Source organism: Megascapheus bottae, chromosome 23 (assembly GCF_031878675.1).
Source record: "Megascapheus bottae isolate mThoBot1 chromosome 23, mThoBot2.hap1, whole genome shotgun sequence".
Lineage (NCBI taxonomy): Eukaryota > Metazoa > Chordata > Mammalia > Rodentia > Geomyidae > Megascapheus > Megascapheus bottae.
In genome coordinates, this window is record NC_143531.1 from 27,146,869 (window position 1) to 27,165,591 (window position 18,723).

An 18,723-nucleotide genomic window follows, 5' to 3' on the forward strand; every position below is an offset into this window, starting at 1 on the left:
GATTTCTGCTTTTCATCACCACTGTAACTGACGGCAGCAGGAGACGGCAGCCAGGAAAAGCAAGAGTGGGCTAGTTGCTCCATATGAGGGTTTTGGTGAAGTCACAAAAGAACTTACCCATGTCTAAGCAGATGGAAGTGAGGTTCAGTATGAGGAACATTACAGGATTAGAACAGCCAATTGCATCTCAACCTGGAATAGCAGTAAAGGTTCAAAATCAAGGGCGACATCCCTGCACATCACCTGACATCCCCAAATCCACAGCAGGGAGTGGAGCTGCTGTTGTGTCTGTCCCTGGGTGTACTACCACAGAACTTGAAGGCACACAGCCTCCTTTCTCCTCCCCACTGGTTTTAATGGGGTATCTGTCAGTACCCATGTCTCTTCTCTAATAGGATTATGTTACTTCTCCAACAGTAACCAGTTGCTGGAATAAGATACATTCATTCTAACACTGCATCACGCTGTCACACCCATACCCTTGCACATCCCAGTTTTTTAGGCAACTACTTAACACACCCACACATACACGATCTCTGAAACAACTTTTTATTAAACAGCAAAGCAGAAATGCAACACAATTTAAGTATTTGGAAAATTAGGTCACAAAAGGGATGCAAAATGTTTGCAGTATGACTAATACATCTTCATGTAGTTAAAGTCATTCATCAAATCTTACACTAACACATAAGATTATCCCATGATTAAAGTAGCTCAAATCTAATAACTATAAGCTATAGGGATCTCTTTCCCTAGTATAATATCTTAATATTACCTCTGATATCGATTCCTTTACCAAATGGAATCTGTGAACTAAATTTTTAAAAATCCTTAAAAGAATGCCTAAAATTCTACAAACCAATCAGTTGAATTTACAGAAAGGGTGAGATAAAAATACGGAGCTTACCAATTACACATATAAAACTCTCATTCATGATGCTGATACTAATACACTTGTCAAGGAATTTGGTAACAGTTGATTGACTGGGTAGGACAACTAAACCTTGCAACCAAACCCCTAGAGCTGGTACAGCATGTGGCTTCTGTAAGATCAATCAGACTTCATCCATGTTCATCTACAGATTCCCTGAAAGATCTACTCTGTGCCACAGATAATACGAGTCTGGACTGAGATCATGGAGTAGACTGCTACTTTTATCATGTTATTTTCTACCTATTTCTATTTATTCCTCCAAGATGTTCTACTTCTAATAAATACATAACCAAAATTCTCATCTTTTCAGATGCCAAGTGGGTTACTGGGTGCAAAAGCAAGTTGGTTTTCTTGTTTGTTTTTAAACCAATCTCAATTGAATACCAATTTGATAATTTTCAAATTTTTTAAATCCTCTGTATAGCCCCAATCTGTTTTCAGCTGATTAAAGAGAAACCAGCACTCCTCTCATTACTAGAAAGCACAACTGAGAAGCAAGGTTTTGATTAACTTCAGGAGTTACAGATCAGGTTACTGTTGGGGGGATTATTATTCCAAGTACGTGTATAAGTGGGAACTATCTTGACTTAGGAGAAGGGAAACGGGGAGGACGAGGCAGATGGACAGAGGCACACAATGGCAGACAGGTACATACATAAAGCTGTGCATTCAGTACATGATTTTGGTCACATTTTCACAACATGGTTATTTTCTTGTATATCTTACTAAGTAAGCGTGTAGTAAAAGACACTGCTAAGCCTATATATCAAAGCAAATTCAATAAAACATTCATCTTCAAGTTTCATAAATATATGCAATTCTAATTATAAAGTCTCTACAATACATCTGCACATTTTTTTAGACTAACATAATACACGGACTCATGGAAGTCTCCTGTTTAGTTAATTTTGCTAGATTTGACATTATCTTATAAATATTCAATGAAGCCACAAACAAAGGTACTGTAACTTTTGGAATCTACCCAAGTTTTAAAGTGGGGAGGGAGGGATGGAGAAGGGAAGAAAAGGAAAGAGAGAGGAAAAAGGAAGGGAGGAAAGGGGAAGGAGGGAGGGGGGAAGAGAGGGAGAGAGAGAAAGAGAAAGCAGCAATTCCATAAATGACAAGGGAACTCAATCCCTTACTTTCTTTTGCTTTTCGTGTCAGTTGTTTGGAAAACACTAGAAGCAGACATGAGGTTTTCTATATATTGTCCAAGAACTTGGTTTTCTGATTTTAGCTTCAGATTTTCTTCCTTAACTGCATCTACTCTTGCTGAGAGATCTACATAAAAAAAAGAATGTCAACATCAATAAAATGATGTTTATGATTTATTCAGAGAGATCACAATTCTTACGTTTTCTGTTTTTAGTTTCAGATTAGAAAGGCTATGGCAGGCAGAGGAAGCAATGTGAATCAGTAGACACTGATAACTTAAAAGATGTACCATTCAGGCTATGTAGCTAACTCTTAAAAATGAGTAAAGAAAACAGATTTCTTAAAGAATGTAAATGCCTAAGCAACAAGAGCTGTGAAGTCTTTATAACAATAAAATGTGTATAAAATATGTAGTTATAAGTGAACTCATGTACTAGATATAGGCAAAAATGAGTCCAAGCAATGAGTCATTTGTATTTTTACTTTAGTAGAAACTTAAAAGGCACAGGTCCTAATGATCAAATTTTTAAAAATTACCTCCAGGAATGTATACTGGCAATGAAGGCCAGGCAGTGTCCTGGAGAATAAGTAAAAGGCAGGCATGGGCCTGAGTGCATGCTAGGGGGCGTGGCGTGGGGGTCAGTGTGTCAACAGTGGAGAACTGGCCTCAGGAAGAAAATGCTAGGTGAGGTTGAGAGTGCTAAGAGACACAGCACTGCACTATCACAGCCGCTTTGATGAGGGGAATGCGAGGGGAGAGGGCAGGAAACACAAGCAGGGGAGACACGAATGCCCAGAGCTGCTCCGGAAAGGCAGCAGGCAAGGTGAGCGGACAGCAAGTGGGACTTGGTCTGAGGGGGAGGCGTGAGGCAGGCCTTCCGTCTGGGAGGCCCCTGGAAGGGTATCATAACAGAACGTCTCACTTGCAGGTGGGGCCAAAAACTGCAACCTTTTAAGTTTCATTAAGCACCCACAGCATTTCGGTTGTAACATTAAATGTGAGGCATTTAGAAAGGGAAGAAAAGTCCAGAGCACCTCAGGTTAAGTCCCTGTAATCTCTGAGGTTACTATGTTCTTTGCAGTCTCATACGCGTCTAGTCAATGCCCAGGTCCTATGGTTCACATGTGGGAAGGAGGACGCAGTGAGGGGAAATCTACTGAAGTTGAGGGTTTTAAGAAATACACAGATCGACAAAATTGAGCATCATACATATTTACAGTTTCAGTTAGCTGGATGTCATTCGTGAAAACTACGAAAGGCACGCTGACCTTCAAGCGTGTGTTGGAGTTCCAACACTTGGTTGATAAGTCGTGTTTTTTCCTCCAGTTCCACCTGATTCTCAGCATCAACCGCTGCAATGAAAAGGCTCACATTTACTATGAAGTAACGTTAGATATCATTTGTGGAGTGCAGCGCTTAAAATCTGCATTTTATATTATCTTCATTGACTTGTTGCACAAGATGCCTGTGAAGTTATACTGGCACATGGTTAATTCTAGCCACTTGAGAGGCAGAGAACAGAAGGATCATAGTTCAAGGACAGCTTGGGCAGGAGAGTTAACAAGACTCCCCTCATGCCCAAACCATAGCTGGGGGCAGAGGGGCATGCCTGTCAATCCAAGATAGAAGGGAGAATGGACAAGACCAATGAGTGTCCACAGAAGGGAAGCTGCACGAGGTCGTGCATGCCTCTGATCACGTCAAAGGTAGGAAGCCTACAAAAAGGTGGATCGAGACACAGGCATAAACTCAGGCAGAACTGAGGCCCTAGCCTAGAAATAACCAGTGAAACAAGGTATGAAGCTCCTGTACCAGCCTAGAAGGCCCAAGGCCCTGACAGACAGCAGCGGAGGTCTGGAAGGTGCATTGGTGCCTTTCTAAAACCAGATGGGATGTTATACAGACGCCAGCCAGGACCTCACCTCTCAAGACTGTGTCTGTGCCTTTGGCACTGTATATGGAGGCAGGAGGAGGGAACTCACCATCCATGTCAGCGTTTATCAGCCTGGGCACCGAACTGCACCTCGGACAAACAGCCCCTGATGAGTGGTCTGCAACAAGACAAAGCAACACATTACAACGGAAGCTTCACGAACAAAAGATGACTTTAGTCTTCCACATGCTTTAGGGGGAAATGTGGTTAAAGGATCATGACTGGTACAGTTTACAAAAGCAGCACGAAGGGATCAGTGTCTCATGGCTCAGTTCCTGCTTCCTTCTGGTGATGTCACTGTGACAGACAGCCGACACAACGCCCAGTGTGGAAGCCTAAGAACAACCCCTAAGTAGGACATCTTTCGTCTTCACAAAGCATTAGTGAAGAACGAAATACGAATGGTATACAAGTTATCTCAACAGTGCATATAATAAATCTGTGCAGTCTTCTGGAAGCTTTCCCCTTTTCCACGAAGCACCAAAAGCTACTTTATCTCCACCTGGTTTTCACAAGGTTTTAATTCTCTGCTTCTCTGCACTTCAGCAAAGTATATGTTAGGCTGGATGTTGGTGGCTCATGCCTGCGATTCCTGCTACTCAGGAGACTGAGCTCTGGGGATCACAGTTCAAAGCCAGCCCAGGTAGGAAGCCTGTGAGACCTTTATCTCCAATTAGGCACCAAAAAACCCCAGCAGGAGCAGGACTCAAGTGGTAGAGTGCTAATCTTGAGCAAAAAAGGGACAGTGCCCAGGCCCTAAATTCCCAATCAGAAAATGTAGGAAGTGCTAGGGCAAGATGCACTTAAATTATCTTTTCCATGTCTACACTCTCCTCAAATGTGCCTCTACTTTAGTATTGCCTCTTCTCTTAGTTCAGTGACTGGTTCAAATGGACACAGGTGACTTGGGTTCAAATCCCAAGCCCAGCTACTCATACACAAGATAAAGATATCAGCTATCTAATGGGAGCCATAATGCCATGTATCTGGTAGAGAAATTGATGGATTTGCCATGTGATACCTTTATAGGCTTCGTTCTCCCTAAGTGTTAGCTATTCTCTTACCTTTTCATTTTAATTGAACCACAGAAAGAACTGAAGAACCAGGGACCAGGAGTTTGGCCTAGTGGTTAAAGTGCTTGCCTAGCATGCACGAAGACCCGGGTTCGATTCCTCAGTACCACATACATAGAAAAAAGCCAGAAGTGGTGCCGAGGCTCAAGTGTTAGAGCTCTAGCTTTGAGCTCAGGACCCAGGCTCTGGGTTCAAGCCCAGGACTGGCCTAAATAGATCAACAACCAGGGCCCGAGGTGAGCACGGCCCATTCCAGATCACAGGGGACCCCCTCAGGGCCCAGGCGGCGCCCGCCCCAGGCCCTCCGCCCCAGCCCCACCCAGGCCTGCAGCTTCTTCCACTAACCCTCCCGGGCCTCGCCTCGGCTGCCCCCACCCCCCAATCGCCCCGCTTGTGTTTTTCTACTACGCAACCGAAGGGGAAGGTCAGTGCACGAGCGGCGCGGCCCTGCCCAGGGTTCAGGGTTCAGACTCCGCGGGGTCCACGAGGATCGCGGCTCAGGCTCGACTCCCCGGGCGGCCGGCGGCTCCGTGGGGCTTCATCCGTGCGGGGTGCGGGCCCAGGCCGGCCGGGCGTCGCCGGGGTTTCCGGGCGCAGGGGCGCGGAGCGAGGCCCCGGGGCGCGGGGAGCCCCGACACTGTTACATCACAGTCTGGGGGACACACGCGGGGCGCCGCCAGCCGCCGCCCGCCGGGGCCCCCGCGGGCTCCAGAGGAGGCCCGGCCCCCCGCCCGGCATCCGGGCTCCGCAGGGGCGGCCCCCGGGCCCCCCGAGGCCGAGAGGACGGCGGGGTCTGCAGGGAGCAGGCCGCGGCCGACCACCCGACGCCAGGCCTCAGGCCGCGGCGCCGGGCCCCACCACCCGCCGCGCCCTCGGGGCTGCTGGCGGGACCCAGGTCAGCTCCGGCGTCACCGCCCGGGCCGGGCCTCCCGGCCGAGGGCCATCCTCACCCAGCACCCTCACCTACCTCCGAGGCGCCGGAGGGGCGGGATCCCGAGATCACGCCTCCGGCCGGGACTCCTGGACCGACTGACACCGGCAGCGCCGCCCTCCTCACCCACCGGGCATGCGCGGGGGAAGCCCCGCCCCTCCGCCCCGCCCCAGGAGCCGCCAATCCGGACTCCGGGATTCACGCCTGCGCACTAACTAGCCAACCCCTCCCCCTCCAGCATCCTTTTCCCCCTCTGGGCACTGGGATTCACCTTTGCCTTAACAACAGGACACCGGCGCCCAATCAGGCTCGAGGGTCTTGTGGGCGGGTCCTGCAAAGGCAGCCAATAACCGCACCGGAGCGGGCCGCGGGGGCGGGAGCTGGTCGGGCGGCTGGGACCTCGGCGCCCGGGGCCGGGCGGTCATTGCCCAGCCGGGCAGGCGGGCCGGCGGGCGGCCCCGGGCACGGCCAGACCCCGGCAGGGCCGCCCGCACGCCGGACGCCGCCCGACTGTGCACGGAGACCACGCGAGCGTCGAGCGGCCGTGGGAGGACCGGAAGGCAGCGCCCGAGGCCCAGAGAGTGGGGAGGGGAAATCCCGGGAAAAAAGGGCCGGAGCGGCCCGGCGGAGGCCCCGAGCTCCAGGAGGACCTAGCCTGCTGCAGGGTGCAGCCCTTTGCTGCCGAGATTCTGCCGCTGGAACCGCGCTGCCAAGACTCAGTTAGCTTGTGCCCGGGCCGCAGCGCCCCTCCTGGCCCCCTCTCGGGGTTTTAGGCCAGGCCAGGCCGAGCACCCCACGCCCAGCCGCCTCCCCAGCCTCCTTCCCCAGGGGAATCTCCGCCCCCAGGCCGCGGCAGTCCTCAAACAGGGATGATAGGCTTCATTTAAAGTTAATTTTTGTTTTCTTTCTAGACCCTGGGAGGCTTCGGAATTGAGATCATCCCCTGGCTGTGCTGAGGAGCGTAGAAAAATAGATATAGCTATATTTTTGATGAGCCTGTGCTAGCCATTTGCATTTTTGAATTTGTATTTTCTTTAACTCGCCTTTCTGCTTCTGTATACTTGCGTGCTATCACCTTGAGGAAGGTAACAGCACTTCTCCTGACTAATCTACAACCACCCACTCGCCCTTGGGCCCCGGACACTCCCAGATCTGGAGCCTGAGTCACCCTCTGGCAGGGAGTATACACCTTCCAGACCCTCCACCTAGGCCTGGAGCTAGAGATAGTGGCCATCTGGCACCTGCAAGGTCGGACTTGCGGGTGCCAGCAAACTAGGGCAAATATCAATCAATCGCAAGCCCGTTACCATGGAGATAAAACCATCCTCCTAGAATCACCATAGGGGCTCGGTCCAATCAGTTCAAAGCACGACAGCCCGCTAGCCCCACCAATGATTAGCCTCGGCCCCTTTCCCGCTTTGTGTTGCGCCAATCGTTGCTAGAAGTTTGGTATGAATTTTCCCACGTGGTGGATCCATTCGTTACTAATGCCTCCTGGGGCCTTCCCCCACCAAAGAATGTATAAAAGGTGCTGTAATTTTGTGCTGGGGGCCTCTGGTCTGCACTCCACTATCAGTGCGCAGAGACCCATGCTCCAGATCGTCAATAAACGACTCATTGCAATTTGCATTGATCTTCGGTCTCTGGTGATCCTTCCGGAGGGCTTCAAGTTTCTAGGCATTACAGTGCCTTGTGTCAGGAAGGGAGGACAGAGAGAGGCTCCAGGATTGCTCTGAGGCCTCCAGCCAGTGCAGTCTCTTCGGTGAAGGGAAAACCTCCTATCTTGTCCTAAGTAATCAAGAGGGTTCCACACGCGCTGTGAATGGTGTAAGATGAAATATGCTAAAGGAAGATGTTTTGGCAACTTTCAAGTGTAACCAGGTGCTTTCTCATACTTGAAGCTCATTAACTTGGCAATTTGCACTGATTCGTCTCATTACTGCTGCCTTTTCTTTTTATTTAATTTTTCCTTGAAAAGCTCCAGATGAGACTGTAAATGTAGTTGCATCACCTTTATAATAATAACTAAATTTTTTTTTAAAAAATAGTTGCAAAGTCAGACCCCAGTCTGACAGGGAAAAGACCTGGAAAATGCCCCAGAGGGCAGTAGATAGGGATCTGTTAATACATGATCAGATATGGTATAATGGTGACCTCTAGTGGTCAGATTGCTTCAAAAATCAACTTTAATCTTTCAGTAGCCTGTTCAGTAATAATAACAATGACAATAATAATGGCCACCATGAAAAACTAAAGAGTCCTAAAGGGGGCCCATGTAGGCACTCTGAGAGATGCAGCTCAGCTTCCAGGCAATAGGAGAGGGTGAGCACCTTTGCTCTGCCACACTCCCCTCTATGTGCTGTGACACTTCTGTCCTGCCACACACCTAAGAGCAATGGAGCCAGCTGACCACGCAATGAGAGACCTGAAAGCACACCAGAGCCACCCTCACCTCCACATTGCTCTCTGTCAGGTATTTATCAGAGCAACACACCCATGAGATGGTGTTGAGGCGAGTCCTATCTCCTGATAACATGGGACAAGAGAGGCATGCACAGCCCCATCTACTCTCTAATCCACCGTCAAAGGAGGAGCCAGCCTGAGACTCAGAGACCTTAAACTTGCAAAGTGACCCCAGCTTGCCTCAGCACCTGGTGCAAAGGAGACACAGATTAAATCATCGTTAGAGGACTGAATACAAGGAGTAGTCAACTTTCTTCAATTGATCACTGTGCCTTACCGCGGACAGACACCAAATATGGAGGCTGATCTAGTTGGAGAAGAAATAGGAAATAAACTAAATGAGAATTTGAATAATTCAAGGCGGCAGGAATAGAATCTGTGCACGCTAGATTAAAATATTGTATCATAAACTATTTTAGAAATTAAAATTATGTGTCAAAAATCTGAAGACACCATATAGCCCTTCCTCATCTCCAAAAATAAGTAATATACAAAATAACTTGGAATCGCATGTGTCCATGCTGATATAAACAAGTAGACCAATCACTTGACACAAAAGAGAATATTAGAGCCTCAAGATCTTTCCCCTCACCCTCCCCCCAAAATCCTTACTAGTTACTGAAGGAAAAATAAGCACTGACTAATCAAGGGATCAAAGCTGTCTGTGGATCAGTGGAAGTTCTATAGCATCTGCTAGCACACTGAGAACGCAGTGTCAGACAGTTTCTTGCCAAACTCCTGGATCACAAGGAGACACCAGCCAAACACAAGTACAAGAACACTTAACAAAGTAATGACTGCAATCTTCCAAAGTACCAACGCACTTGACTTATGAAGGTCTAGTAAAAGTTGAGGCTTTATGCCCAGCAGGAGACTAAAGTGACATGACCACCAAATGCAGAGGATTTCAATGGTAAGGTATATTTCCAAGACAATGGAGGAAGCTGGCAAGGGCTTTGAGTGTAAGGTGAGGCTTGTTAAACAGATAGTGGTCAGGAGAAAGTCCCTGAGCATGGAGAATCTAAGGGCACTCTTAAATTATTCAGTATAAAGGAGGATTCTTTTGGGGGCAATTTCAATTTTTGCTTCTGAGATTGTTTTATATAATAAATAGATATAAATAAAAATAATGAAATGGTGGCATGTATGGTTATTGCGTCTTTCCTTGGCTGTCTCCATGCCTTTTCTGCCTTACAAGTCCTACGGCTAAATTTTTCACTATTATTTTATATTCTCTAAGACAATTTTTCTGCACATGTCACTAAAATGCAGAATCTGTGCGCTGATGGCTGTGAATGATGCAAGGTCTGGTAATCTCAAAATCAACCCCTGACTCCCATATGCATTGTTTGAGAAAATCTCTAGAGGTGACTGCCTTTTTTAAAATCACATAAATATAACACCTTTGAAATCTAACAACCTGTACTCTTCTCATACAAATGCACACATTTTTCCAGAAGTTTTTTCCATCCAAGTCCATATACATACATTAATTTTACATGCGTGCAATCTCAACACAGACACCATTTTTGACTGGACTTTTCCTGTCTGAGCACGTCCTAGATTGTTTCAGCATCTCTGGGGCTCTTCTTGCCCTCTGGTTCTGTGATTACATTTTTGAAGCACTGACTCCATAATGGTAGCCACAGAACCATATTTCATTATTCAATACCTGCAGTGCAGGCACCCTTATTGCTTCTGCGTAGTCAGAATAAAGTGGCCGTGCTATCTATCTAGTGGCTTTTATTCTGATGCTTTGTCACCGATCAAGGCTTTGAAGTTACCAAGACCTGGGCTAAAATCCAACACCTGCTTCGAAAAATTCACAAAGCCATCTGAGCCTGTTTTCAATCTGAGAAATAGAGAAAATCATGCTCTTACATGCTGCTGGTGAGGGTTTGATAGCAGGTAGAAGATTGGTTCTTAGCCCACCACCTAGCATGCTCCATGTTCTTAGCAAATTCTGTTTGATTATCACGCCTCTAAGACATCTATGACTAGATAATTAGTATGGCCATACTTAAAACAACTCCCTTAGTTGGACTTTTTATGATGTTTTCTTTTTTTTTTCCAGTCCTGGGCTTGGGCTCAGGGCCTAAGCACTGTCCTTGGGCTTTCTCAAGGCTAAAGCTCTACCACTTGAGCCATAGAACCACTTTTGGCTTTTTTTTTCTATGTATGTGGTACTGAGGAATCGAACCTGGGTCTTTGTGCATGCTAGGCAAACACTCTACCACTAGGCCAAACTCCCAGCCCTTCTTTTTCTTTCTTTTTTAAAGGCTGGTAACCAGGCACAGGTGGCATGCACCTGTAATCTTAGCTATTCAGGAAGTTGAGATCTGAGGATCATAGTTCAAAGCCAGCCAGGACAGAACTGTCTCTTGAGACATTTTTGTGGGTTGTGGGGCTTGAACTCTGGGTCTGGGCACTGTCCCTGAGCCCTTCATCTCAAGACTACTGCCCTACCCCTTGAACCACAGCCCCATTTCTGGTTTTCTAGTGGTTAATTGGAGATAAGAGTCTCACGGACTTTAGTGACTGGGCTGGCTTTGAACCATGATCCTCAGATCTCAGTCTCATGAGTAGCTAGTGTTACTGGCATGAGCCTGGGCCCCTTGAGACTCCAAATTAATTACCAAAAAGCTAGAAGTAGAGATTTGGCCCAAGTGGTAGCAGGCCAGCCTTGAACTAAAAAGCTAAAGGCAAGCCCAGTAGTAGTACACACACACACACACACACACACACACACACACACACACACACACACATCACACATACCATGCTAACAAGGATCCAAACAACTATATAGGTTCCGAAGACACTGACAGACTCCTGATGGTAACTACAGACCTAGAATGACACGGGATAAAATCTCTGCCTGCAACACCTGCCATCTTTTCTGCCTGTCTCAAAATAACATCTAAAAACCCTGAAACATATTACCATTGGAACCTTCCAGGTAAGTTAGCTATGAATTTCCTTAATTCCTCTCACAATCAAAAGAAAGGGATGTTTAACCTTACAAAATGGACTGATAAAGGACTTAATATTTGTGCTAGCAAAAATATGCCGCAAAAATGTTCTTGGAGAAATTCCTTGAATTATGTGCTTTATGGGGGGAATGCGTGCTGGGTGATCACTGAGTACTGCATAGAGATGCATTGGCTGAGAAATTTAGTGTTTCAGGATCATTTCCCTGCACACTGTAGAGTCCCTCAAAACTTATAGAAATCTCATTCGTATACTCTTTTAAGGGGGCCCAAGCAGAAGAGACCGAAATCCACCATCAAAGCTGAAGATGATTGTAATATCAGGAAACAAATAATTTACAATTTCACAATCCTATAGAGAAACATTTTTTAGATCTAAATATTTTCACAAATGGAGCTTACTAAATAGGCCTTAGAAAAACCCACTGTCCTTGTAAGCAAGAATGAAAATGGAAGCAAATTAAGAACAAATAATCAGAGCCCTTTGTCAGCTAGGAAAAGGTTAGCATAGATTCTGAGGAGGGGAAAATAAGCTATTTTAACATACAAGCTTCCTCACACAGCAACGAGAAGCACGCATGCTCATGGCAAATGCTCCGAGATAGTCATTAAGTGTGTGTGTGTGTGTGTGTGTGTGTGTGTGTGTGTGTGAACAGAAACAAGGGAACAATGGTTAAATGGAAGAGAAGTCAGGAAGAGCTGAAAAGAGCCAGCTATGGACTGTGAGCAAAGCAAGAAAACTGGTGGGAAGGAGCCAGGCCACTGTGACAAAAGACACAAGAAGGCATGCTGCCACAGGGCCCTTTCACAGAGGCCCCTGGGCCCTTCATGCTTTCGGTGCTGAGAATTCAAAACGACTATAAAACCAGTCTTGGAAAGCAAAGCCTGCCTCCTTGAAACAATTTTTCTGCTAACTTGGCTCTGAGATGACAGCGTGTTTTCTCTAGGATAGCCACACCTGCCTCGGGCATCATTGACATTTTATTTCTAAGGTTGGAGAGCCCAACACAAGCTGCTTCATTTAGTCTGTCTGGGGAAGGGGGGGTTGATTTACTCCTCTCTATAGCACAAACTATCTAAGGGTCTCTGTGGACATCAGTCTCTGAACTTCAAGTTCAGAGCAAGGCAGACAGGCTGGCAGAAGGGGAAATGGGCCCAAAGAGCCAACCCAGCCAGAGCCTTTGGGAAACAGAAGTCCAGCCACTTTGCTGTCTTCTCTGGCTGCCTTCTCGGGAACCAGACCCAAGAGGACGCAGCATTGCTTGGGCTCAGTAGCCCAGATAAATCACACTCATGCCACCTGTAATGTTGGGGGTGCCAGCTGCGAAACTAATTCTAAACACAATTATGAATGTTCCATGTGACATTAAGATGAATTCTGACGTTTATGGGTTTTGTTCCATGGTGTTAATCTATTGAAAAAGAAAAAGCCATTGCTGACAACTGACAGACGTGTTTGTCTGTTTCAGGAAGAGTCACAATATTCATACTTTTCCTATGATGAGAAAATTAGAGCATTGTCTAGCTTAAGCAAACTTTTAGAGAGCCCTCGTGCTCCGTTTCCTAAGCTTGTTTATTCAGACTAGCTTCTTTGATTTTGCTAGATGACTGATTGCAGCTGACTGGATTTCTTCTGAAGGAAATGTTAAGTGTTCTTTAGGAAGAACACTTGAAGTTTCTAGTAACACATTGGGCATCTAGCACTGAACTGTCTGGAACTTCTAGAAGCTGCTCCCCACCTCTACCTCTACCTCCTCCTCCTCCTCCTCTTCCTTCTCTTCCTCCTCCCACATGAAAAGTCTACGGTGTTTTTCTGGGCCAAGGCGGCTGTTCCTAGTAACACCATGTAAATGCTCTGCAGCGTCCAGGGACAGGTATTCCATGATGCCAGTGCCGTACTCACATGGATCCCAATGCCAATTTGATATCTGTTGAAATTTCCACTGTAGATCATTTCCCACCATCCTAGAGAACCATCAAGTCGACTCTGAATAAAGCATACATGTATACACACATATATATGTATATAATATATGCATATGTATATGTCCATGGATGCATATGTACACATGTATGTGGATACATTAGGTAAGTATATGTAAATATACATGTACATATATGTATATATATATGTGTGTGTGTGCTGGTACAGGAGGCTTGAAATCAGGGCCTCACACTCACTTGGCTTTTTAGCTCCAGGTTGGTGTTTTACCACTTCCAAACCAGTTTAAACTTCTGGCTTATTGCTGGTCAATTGGAAATAAGGGTCTCTCAGATTTGTCTGCCCAGGCTGGCTTCTCTGGTGCCTGTACTGGGGCCTGAACTCAGAATCTGATAGACTCTTTTGGCTTGCATGCTCTGGGCTGTTGGTGCTTGACTACTCGGGCCATACCTTCACTTCTGGCTTTTGTTGCTTCATTCGAGATCAAAGTCTCACCAGCTTTTCTGTCTGGGCTGGCTTTGAACATTGGCTCTCAGATTGATCTCTGCCTCCTGCATAGCTAGGACGACAGGTGTGAGCCCCTGGCATCCACTGAATGATCTTTGAAATTCATGTTCTTGGCCAAATTCACTACAAGAAGACAGACCATCCACAGACATGGGTGGCCTGGTTCATTGGGTGCGGCACCACAGCGAAGCATCCACGCCACACCCCCCAAAGGCAAGGCTACCCAGAGGCCACAGCTGACGTGTGGAAGCGGGGTGCGGCCTGTAAACTGGTTCTGTTTGTTCTTGTCCCGGACAAGACTCCTGCAGGAGCTCAGCATCTTCTCTGCCATGGCACACATTGGCTTCCCTCCTAATCTAGCCCAGATTCTACAAGTGGATGAGATGAAAAGGAGCCCTGGGCCTCTCCCGAAGGCAGGGCCTGCTTTGATCTGCTGGGTCGAGGCTGTGCAGGTGGCTCTCTGAAGGCTTCCAGACCCAGGCTGCTTCCGCAGGCGCGAGAGGGCATTGTTATAGTTTCTGCACTGTGCTAGAGCGCGGCGGTGAATAAAAGCACACAATCATGGTGCCACTTGTCTGGGAAACATATTATGGCCTGACAATGGAGGCTAATTGGCTGATGCCAAAAGCAGCCGGGCACGGTCCTGAATATTATTGAAGAGCGATTTTCCAAAGCGGAGTCAGGATGCTGGCAGAGTCACAAAGGAGGGCAGCAGGAAGGCGACAGGAGGGACAGTGCAGAGGGCCTAGCTGAGGAGGGGCTGAGTGGCTTTGCTGTATTGAGCAGAAGACAGCCACGCTCCTCAGGAGAGAGCTGGCCTCTATCCACCCCCACCGCCTGCCCACGCCCCCCCACCCTCCGTCAGTCCCAGCTCAGAGGACAATGTCCATAGGACACTGTTGTGGCTCAGAGGACAATGTCCACAGGGCCCCGCCGTTTCCATGGGGACAGATGGATGCACACCTCGGAGCCTTTCAGGAAACTTTCGTCTGAGCTCCTTGAACTAGGTAGCAGAGGAAATAATGTACCTCATGCTTCCTGTTTGCAGGGCTGGCTCACAAAACCTCCCTCACTATCTCAGCCTTCAAAGGGATTCTGAGACCCATTCTTGGGATCATTCTACAACGGAGAACACTGAGGCTCAGGGATATTAAACAACAGGTTAGCTATTGTAACAAATTTGAATCCTGGCATTTCCTAGCTCAAGCCCAGCCTGCCACACTGCCCTGTGCCAACTCTCCCAGTAAGCAGACCCTGTCGACACCTAACCTATGTGAGTAGTTGCTCAATCACTGCTCTCTGGAAACAGAACGAAACTGACCCAAGAGTGGAGACAGAAAAGAAGCTCGAACAAGGTAGAGCTCCAGGAGAGGGGCCAGCTGGGGCTCGTCTTACACCCAGATGCAGTCAGAGTCCTTTGGCAAAAACAGTTGAGGAACTGGGCACTGCCTATAATCTAGCTCCTAAGGAAGCCGAGATGTGAGGATCACAGGACAAAGAGCAAAGCAATTCAGGAGACACTGGTCTCCAACGGACCAGCCTGAGTTACAAGTGGTAGAGCACAAACTTTGAGCAGCATCAGACACTGAGTTCAAGCCCCAGTATAAAAAAGCTCACATATGGGGCCGGGAGTTTGGCCTAGTGGTAGGGTGCTTGCCTAGCATGCATGAAGACCCAGGTTCAATTCCTCGGTACCATATATATAGAAAAAAGCTGGAAGTGGTGCTGAGGCTCAAGTGGTAGAGCTCTAGCCTTGAGAAAGTCCAAGGACAGTGCTCAGGCCCTGAATTCAAGGCCCAGGAGCAGCACCGGAACCAGTGGTGGGAGGGAGAGACAAAGGCAGATTGGAGTGACATTTTCAGGATCAAGTCCGCAAGAATCAGTGGCTGATCAGGCTGTGAGAGAGAAGCAAGATGATCACACAGACAGAATACAGAAAAACGTCAGAATGCTTTGGAACAGGGAATAAAATGGGGACGGCCAGCCATTGGGGGTAGAAGATTGGGGGAGATGTGGAAAGGATGTCAGATTTCAGGCAGGAAGAGTAAATGCAAGACATCTATTAGATATATGTGACTACAGCTATAAAGGCATATTCCATGCTTAGAATTTCTAAGGGTAGATTGTATACGTGTTCTCATCACAAAAGATAGCAAGTTTGAAATCTAAAAGGTGAGGTACAGGGTAGATAAAGATAATTTTAGAAGGGCTCAACGCCGCCCAAGGTTTTCCCACCATCTCTGCCCATGAGCAGAAAAGCTGAGCTGTGTTCCCAGCGAACAAGCACTCAGTGACGCCCTCTTTGTCCACAGTGTATGGGGCTCCGAGGTGCGAGAGGTTGTTAAGGTGCCTTCTCGGAGGTAAGTGTAACAAGCTGTCACATGGAGCCTTAACCTGCTCTACCACCTGCGTGTGATTATTGGCTGTGGGCCTCATACGGTGACGTCATATGGTGACAACCACCTGCATGTGAGCCCCATGGAAGCTCGGGGGGGGGGTGGCTCTCTGCCAGCTCGAAGGTGGGGAGCAGTCTCTGCACAGCTGTTCATGGAGTGCTGGTGTCTTCATTGTGACAAGTTCGAATCCCACCTGAGTGACTGGGATACAACACTAAGAAGCAAGTTTCCCTCTTTGTTTTCTTCCCTGTCTTCAGCAGCTCTGTCATTTTCTGCAACACCCTGGTGAGCGCCTGTAAAGACAACAGCGCTCCATATCCTCACCAGCCCCAGTACCTGTACCTCGCCTCTCCTCTCGTTAGGAAAGCTCTTTCTCAAGGCCCCAGCCTGCTGAGCTCCGGCGTGGACCCTGGGAACTGGCTGGCTGGCTGCGTGTTAGAAAGACACGTTTTGGAACTTGAGCACTTATGGAGGAAGTGGAGAAGCATGGCTGCAGGAAAGAGCGACTGTTGTTAAATATTCATGCTCTGCTCTCTGTTAATCAAAATTGCTAACCCCTGTGGCTTAGTTGCAGCCTTGCTGGCTTCTTGCTGTTATTGTACGGAAGGAACCTGTGCATGCCCAAACACACACACAGGTACTAAGCTTTGGGGGCTTTAGGACTGAATGGCTTCTACTTAACATCACACAGTTCAGCACTATTTTCTCTGAAATGTTGAATGAGCTGCACTTACTCCTCCCATTCGAATTCTAGAAAAGAGAAACCTTTTTCCCTCTTCCTTTGTTAAATTCAGCAGACTTTGCCCTTATTTTCAAAAAGAATTCTTCAAGTTCCTTATGGAATATTCTATATCATTTTTTCACAAATGATAGTATTTTTTTTGATAAAGTAGGAAAGAATTGGACTACAACAGAATAAAGTATGGTAATACAATCATAGGATTAGCAGTAACTTTTTGAGGCTGTTTTTCCTGAACTTATAGGAAATGAACATTTCAAGTTTTTTTTGTTTGTTGATTAAATTCAAAAAGCCCACATAATAAACCCCACAGGAATCTTAAAAATTATCACTTAATTTTGAAGGAAGAATAACAGCTCTTAATTAAAAACTGTTTTCTGTAGCTCTGTTTTCCATATTTTCTATGATGAGTATGTTTACTGTTGTAATAAAGATAACAAAGGCTCCATTTTCTTAAAATGTGGAGAACATGTCCGGTTCTTCCTTACCTGTGTCGTCTGCTAGGGAAATGGTGGTAAATGTACTCTCCTCCTCCGCCGCCTCCTCTTTGCTGGAACTGTCCATCTTGTTGAGTCCTCAGGGCTGTTGGTGAGGAAAACGGCCAAGAAATGCTGCAGTTGTCTTGTGTGGGTGCCCTTGTTAAATCATTAAGTGAGCGATCTAGCCTTGCCACCCTCTTCCTGCTTTCCACCTGCACAGATCTTGCCAGAGAGGTGTATTCACAACCGGAAGAGCTGGTTAAAGAGTTACAGCGCTTTACCTAAGGCTGAGCTGGCCTGCTGTCAGTCTTGGGCACTCAAACCCCAACTTCAGTTTTCTATGATGCCTGGATTGCTTCACGAAACTGCTCCCCACAAAAGCAGCAGGAGGAGGTTGAGGAGAAGAAACTGATCTATATGATGAGCGTATCCAATATCAGATGCCCAGTTGCAAACTGCTCGAGGATTTGATCTAGCAGCCAGCATGACTTGGGGACATGTTGCCTGGCTTTTGTGTAATTTGAGAATACATCCATTGTAAAGGAATTGATTAAAGATGCCTGACACCTAAGGTGAAATTGATGAATGCTGACTGCAATGATCATCACCGATGAGCAAAGACAGCTGAGGAAACAAAACCCTCCCTGCACCCAGCTCGCCTGTACCCACTCACCATTCTGTACCAACACATCTCCAGCAACCTAGGAAAAGAACAGAACCTCCCTCTCTGTGTCTGTAGTTGGGCCCAAAGGGAGGGATGTGGATCTCACTTTTCCTCCTTGCTGGAAGACAAAGAACTCTGTGCAGCTGTGCTCTTTTCATGCCTCTCTCAGCTCTCCTTGCACACATACAAGCCCACTATTTTAGAAACGTCAAATCCTCACTCCGTTAGAGAGGAGAGGATATCTCCCAAATTTGTTGGAACATTTTAAATAATTATTAAAATCAAGTTACTACATGCTACGTTCTGCAATTAAGTGCTTTGATAGGTGAGATTATTTTATTCACCCCAGTGCATTGTTGCTCTATCAAGCAAAATGGACATGAGCTGTTGGAAAGCCTGTGTGTTAAAAAATTAAGTTCACTAGAATAAAAAATTGCCCTAATTTTTCAGTTATATTCTACAAATACTGTCTATCTGGCCTCCACAAATGGGGCACTTAAAAGATATCAGAGTAAG

The 18,723-nt window shown here is 46.9% G+C and overlaps 1 protein-coding gene across 1 annotated transcript; it reads right to left on the bottom strand.

Moving 5' to 3' along the window:
- Positions 1–1,894: 1,894 nt before the first annotated feature.
- Positions 1,895–17,656, bottom strand: Scoc (short coiled-coil protein). The gene is made up of 4 exons (XM_090356925.1): positions 17,553–17,656; positions 4,073–4,141; positions 3,359–3,442; positions 1,895–2,215 (listed from the first exon to the last, which is right to left on the bottom strand). Exons 1-4 carry the CDS (start codon positions 17,626–17,628, stop codon positions 2,073–2,075), a joined length of 372 nt encoding a protein of 123 aa, XP_090213051.1. The 5' UTR covers positions 17,629–17,656; the 3' UTR covers positions 1,895–2,072.
- Positions 17,657–18,723: the final 1,067 nt, after the last annotated feature.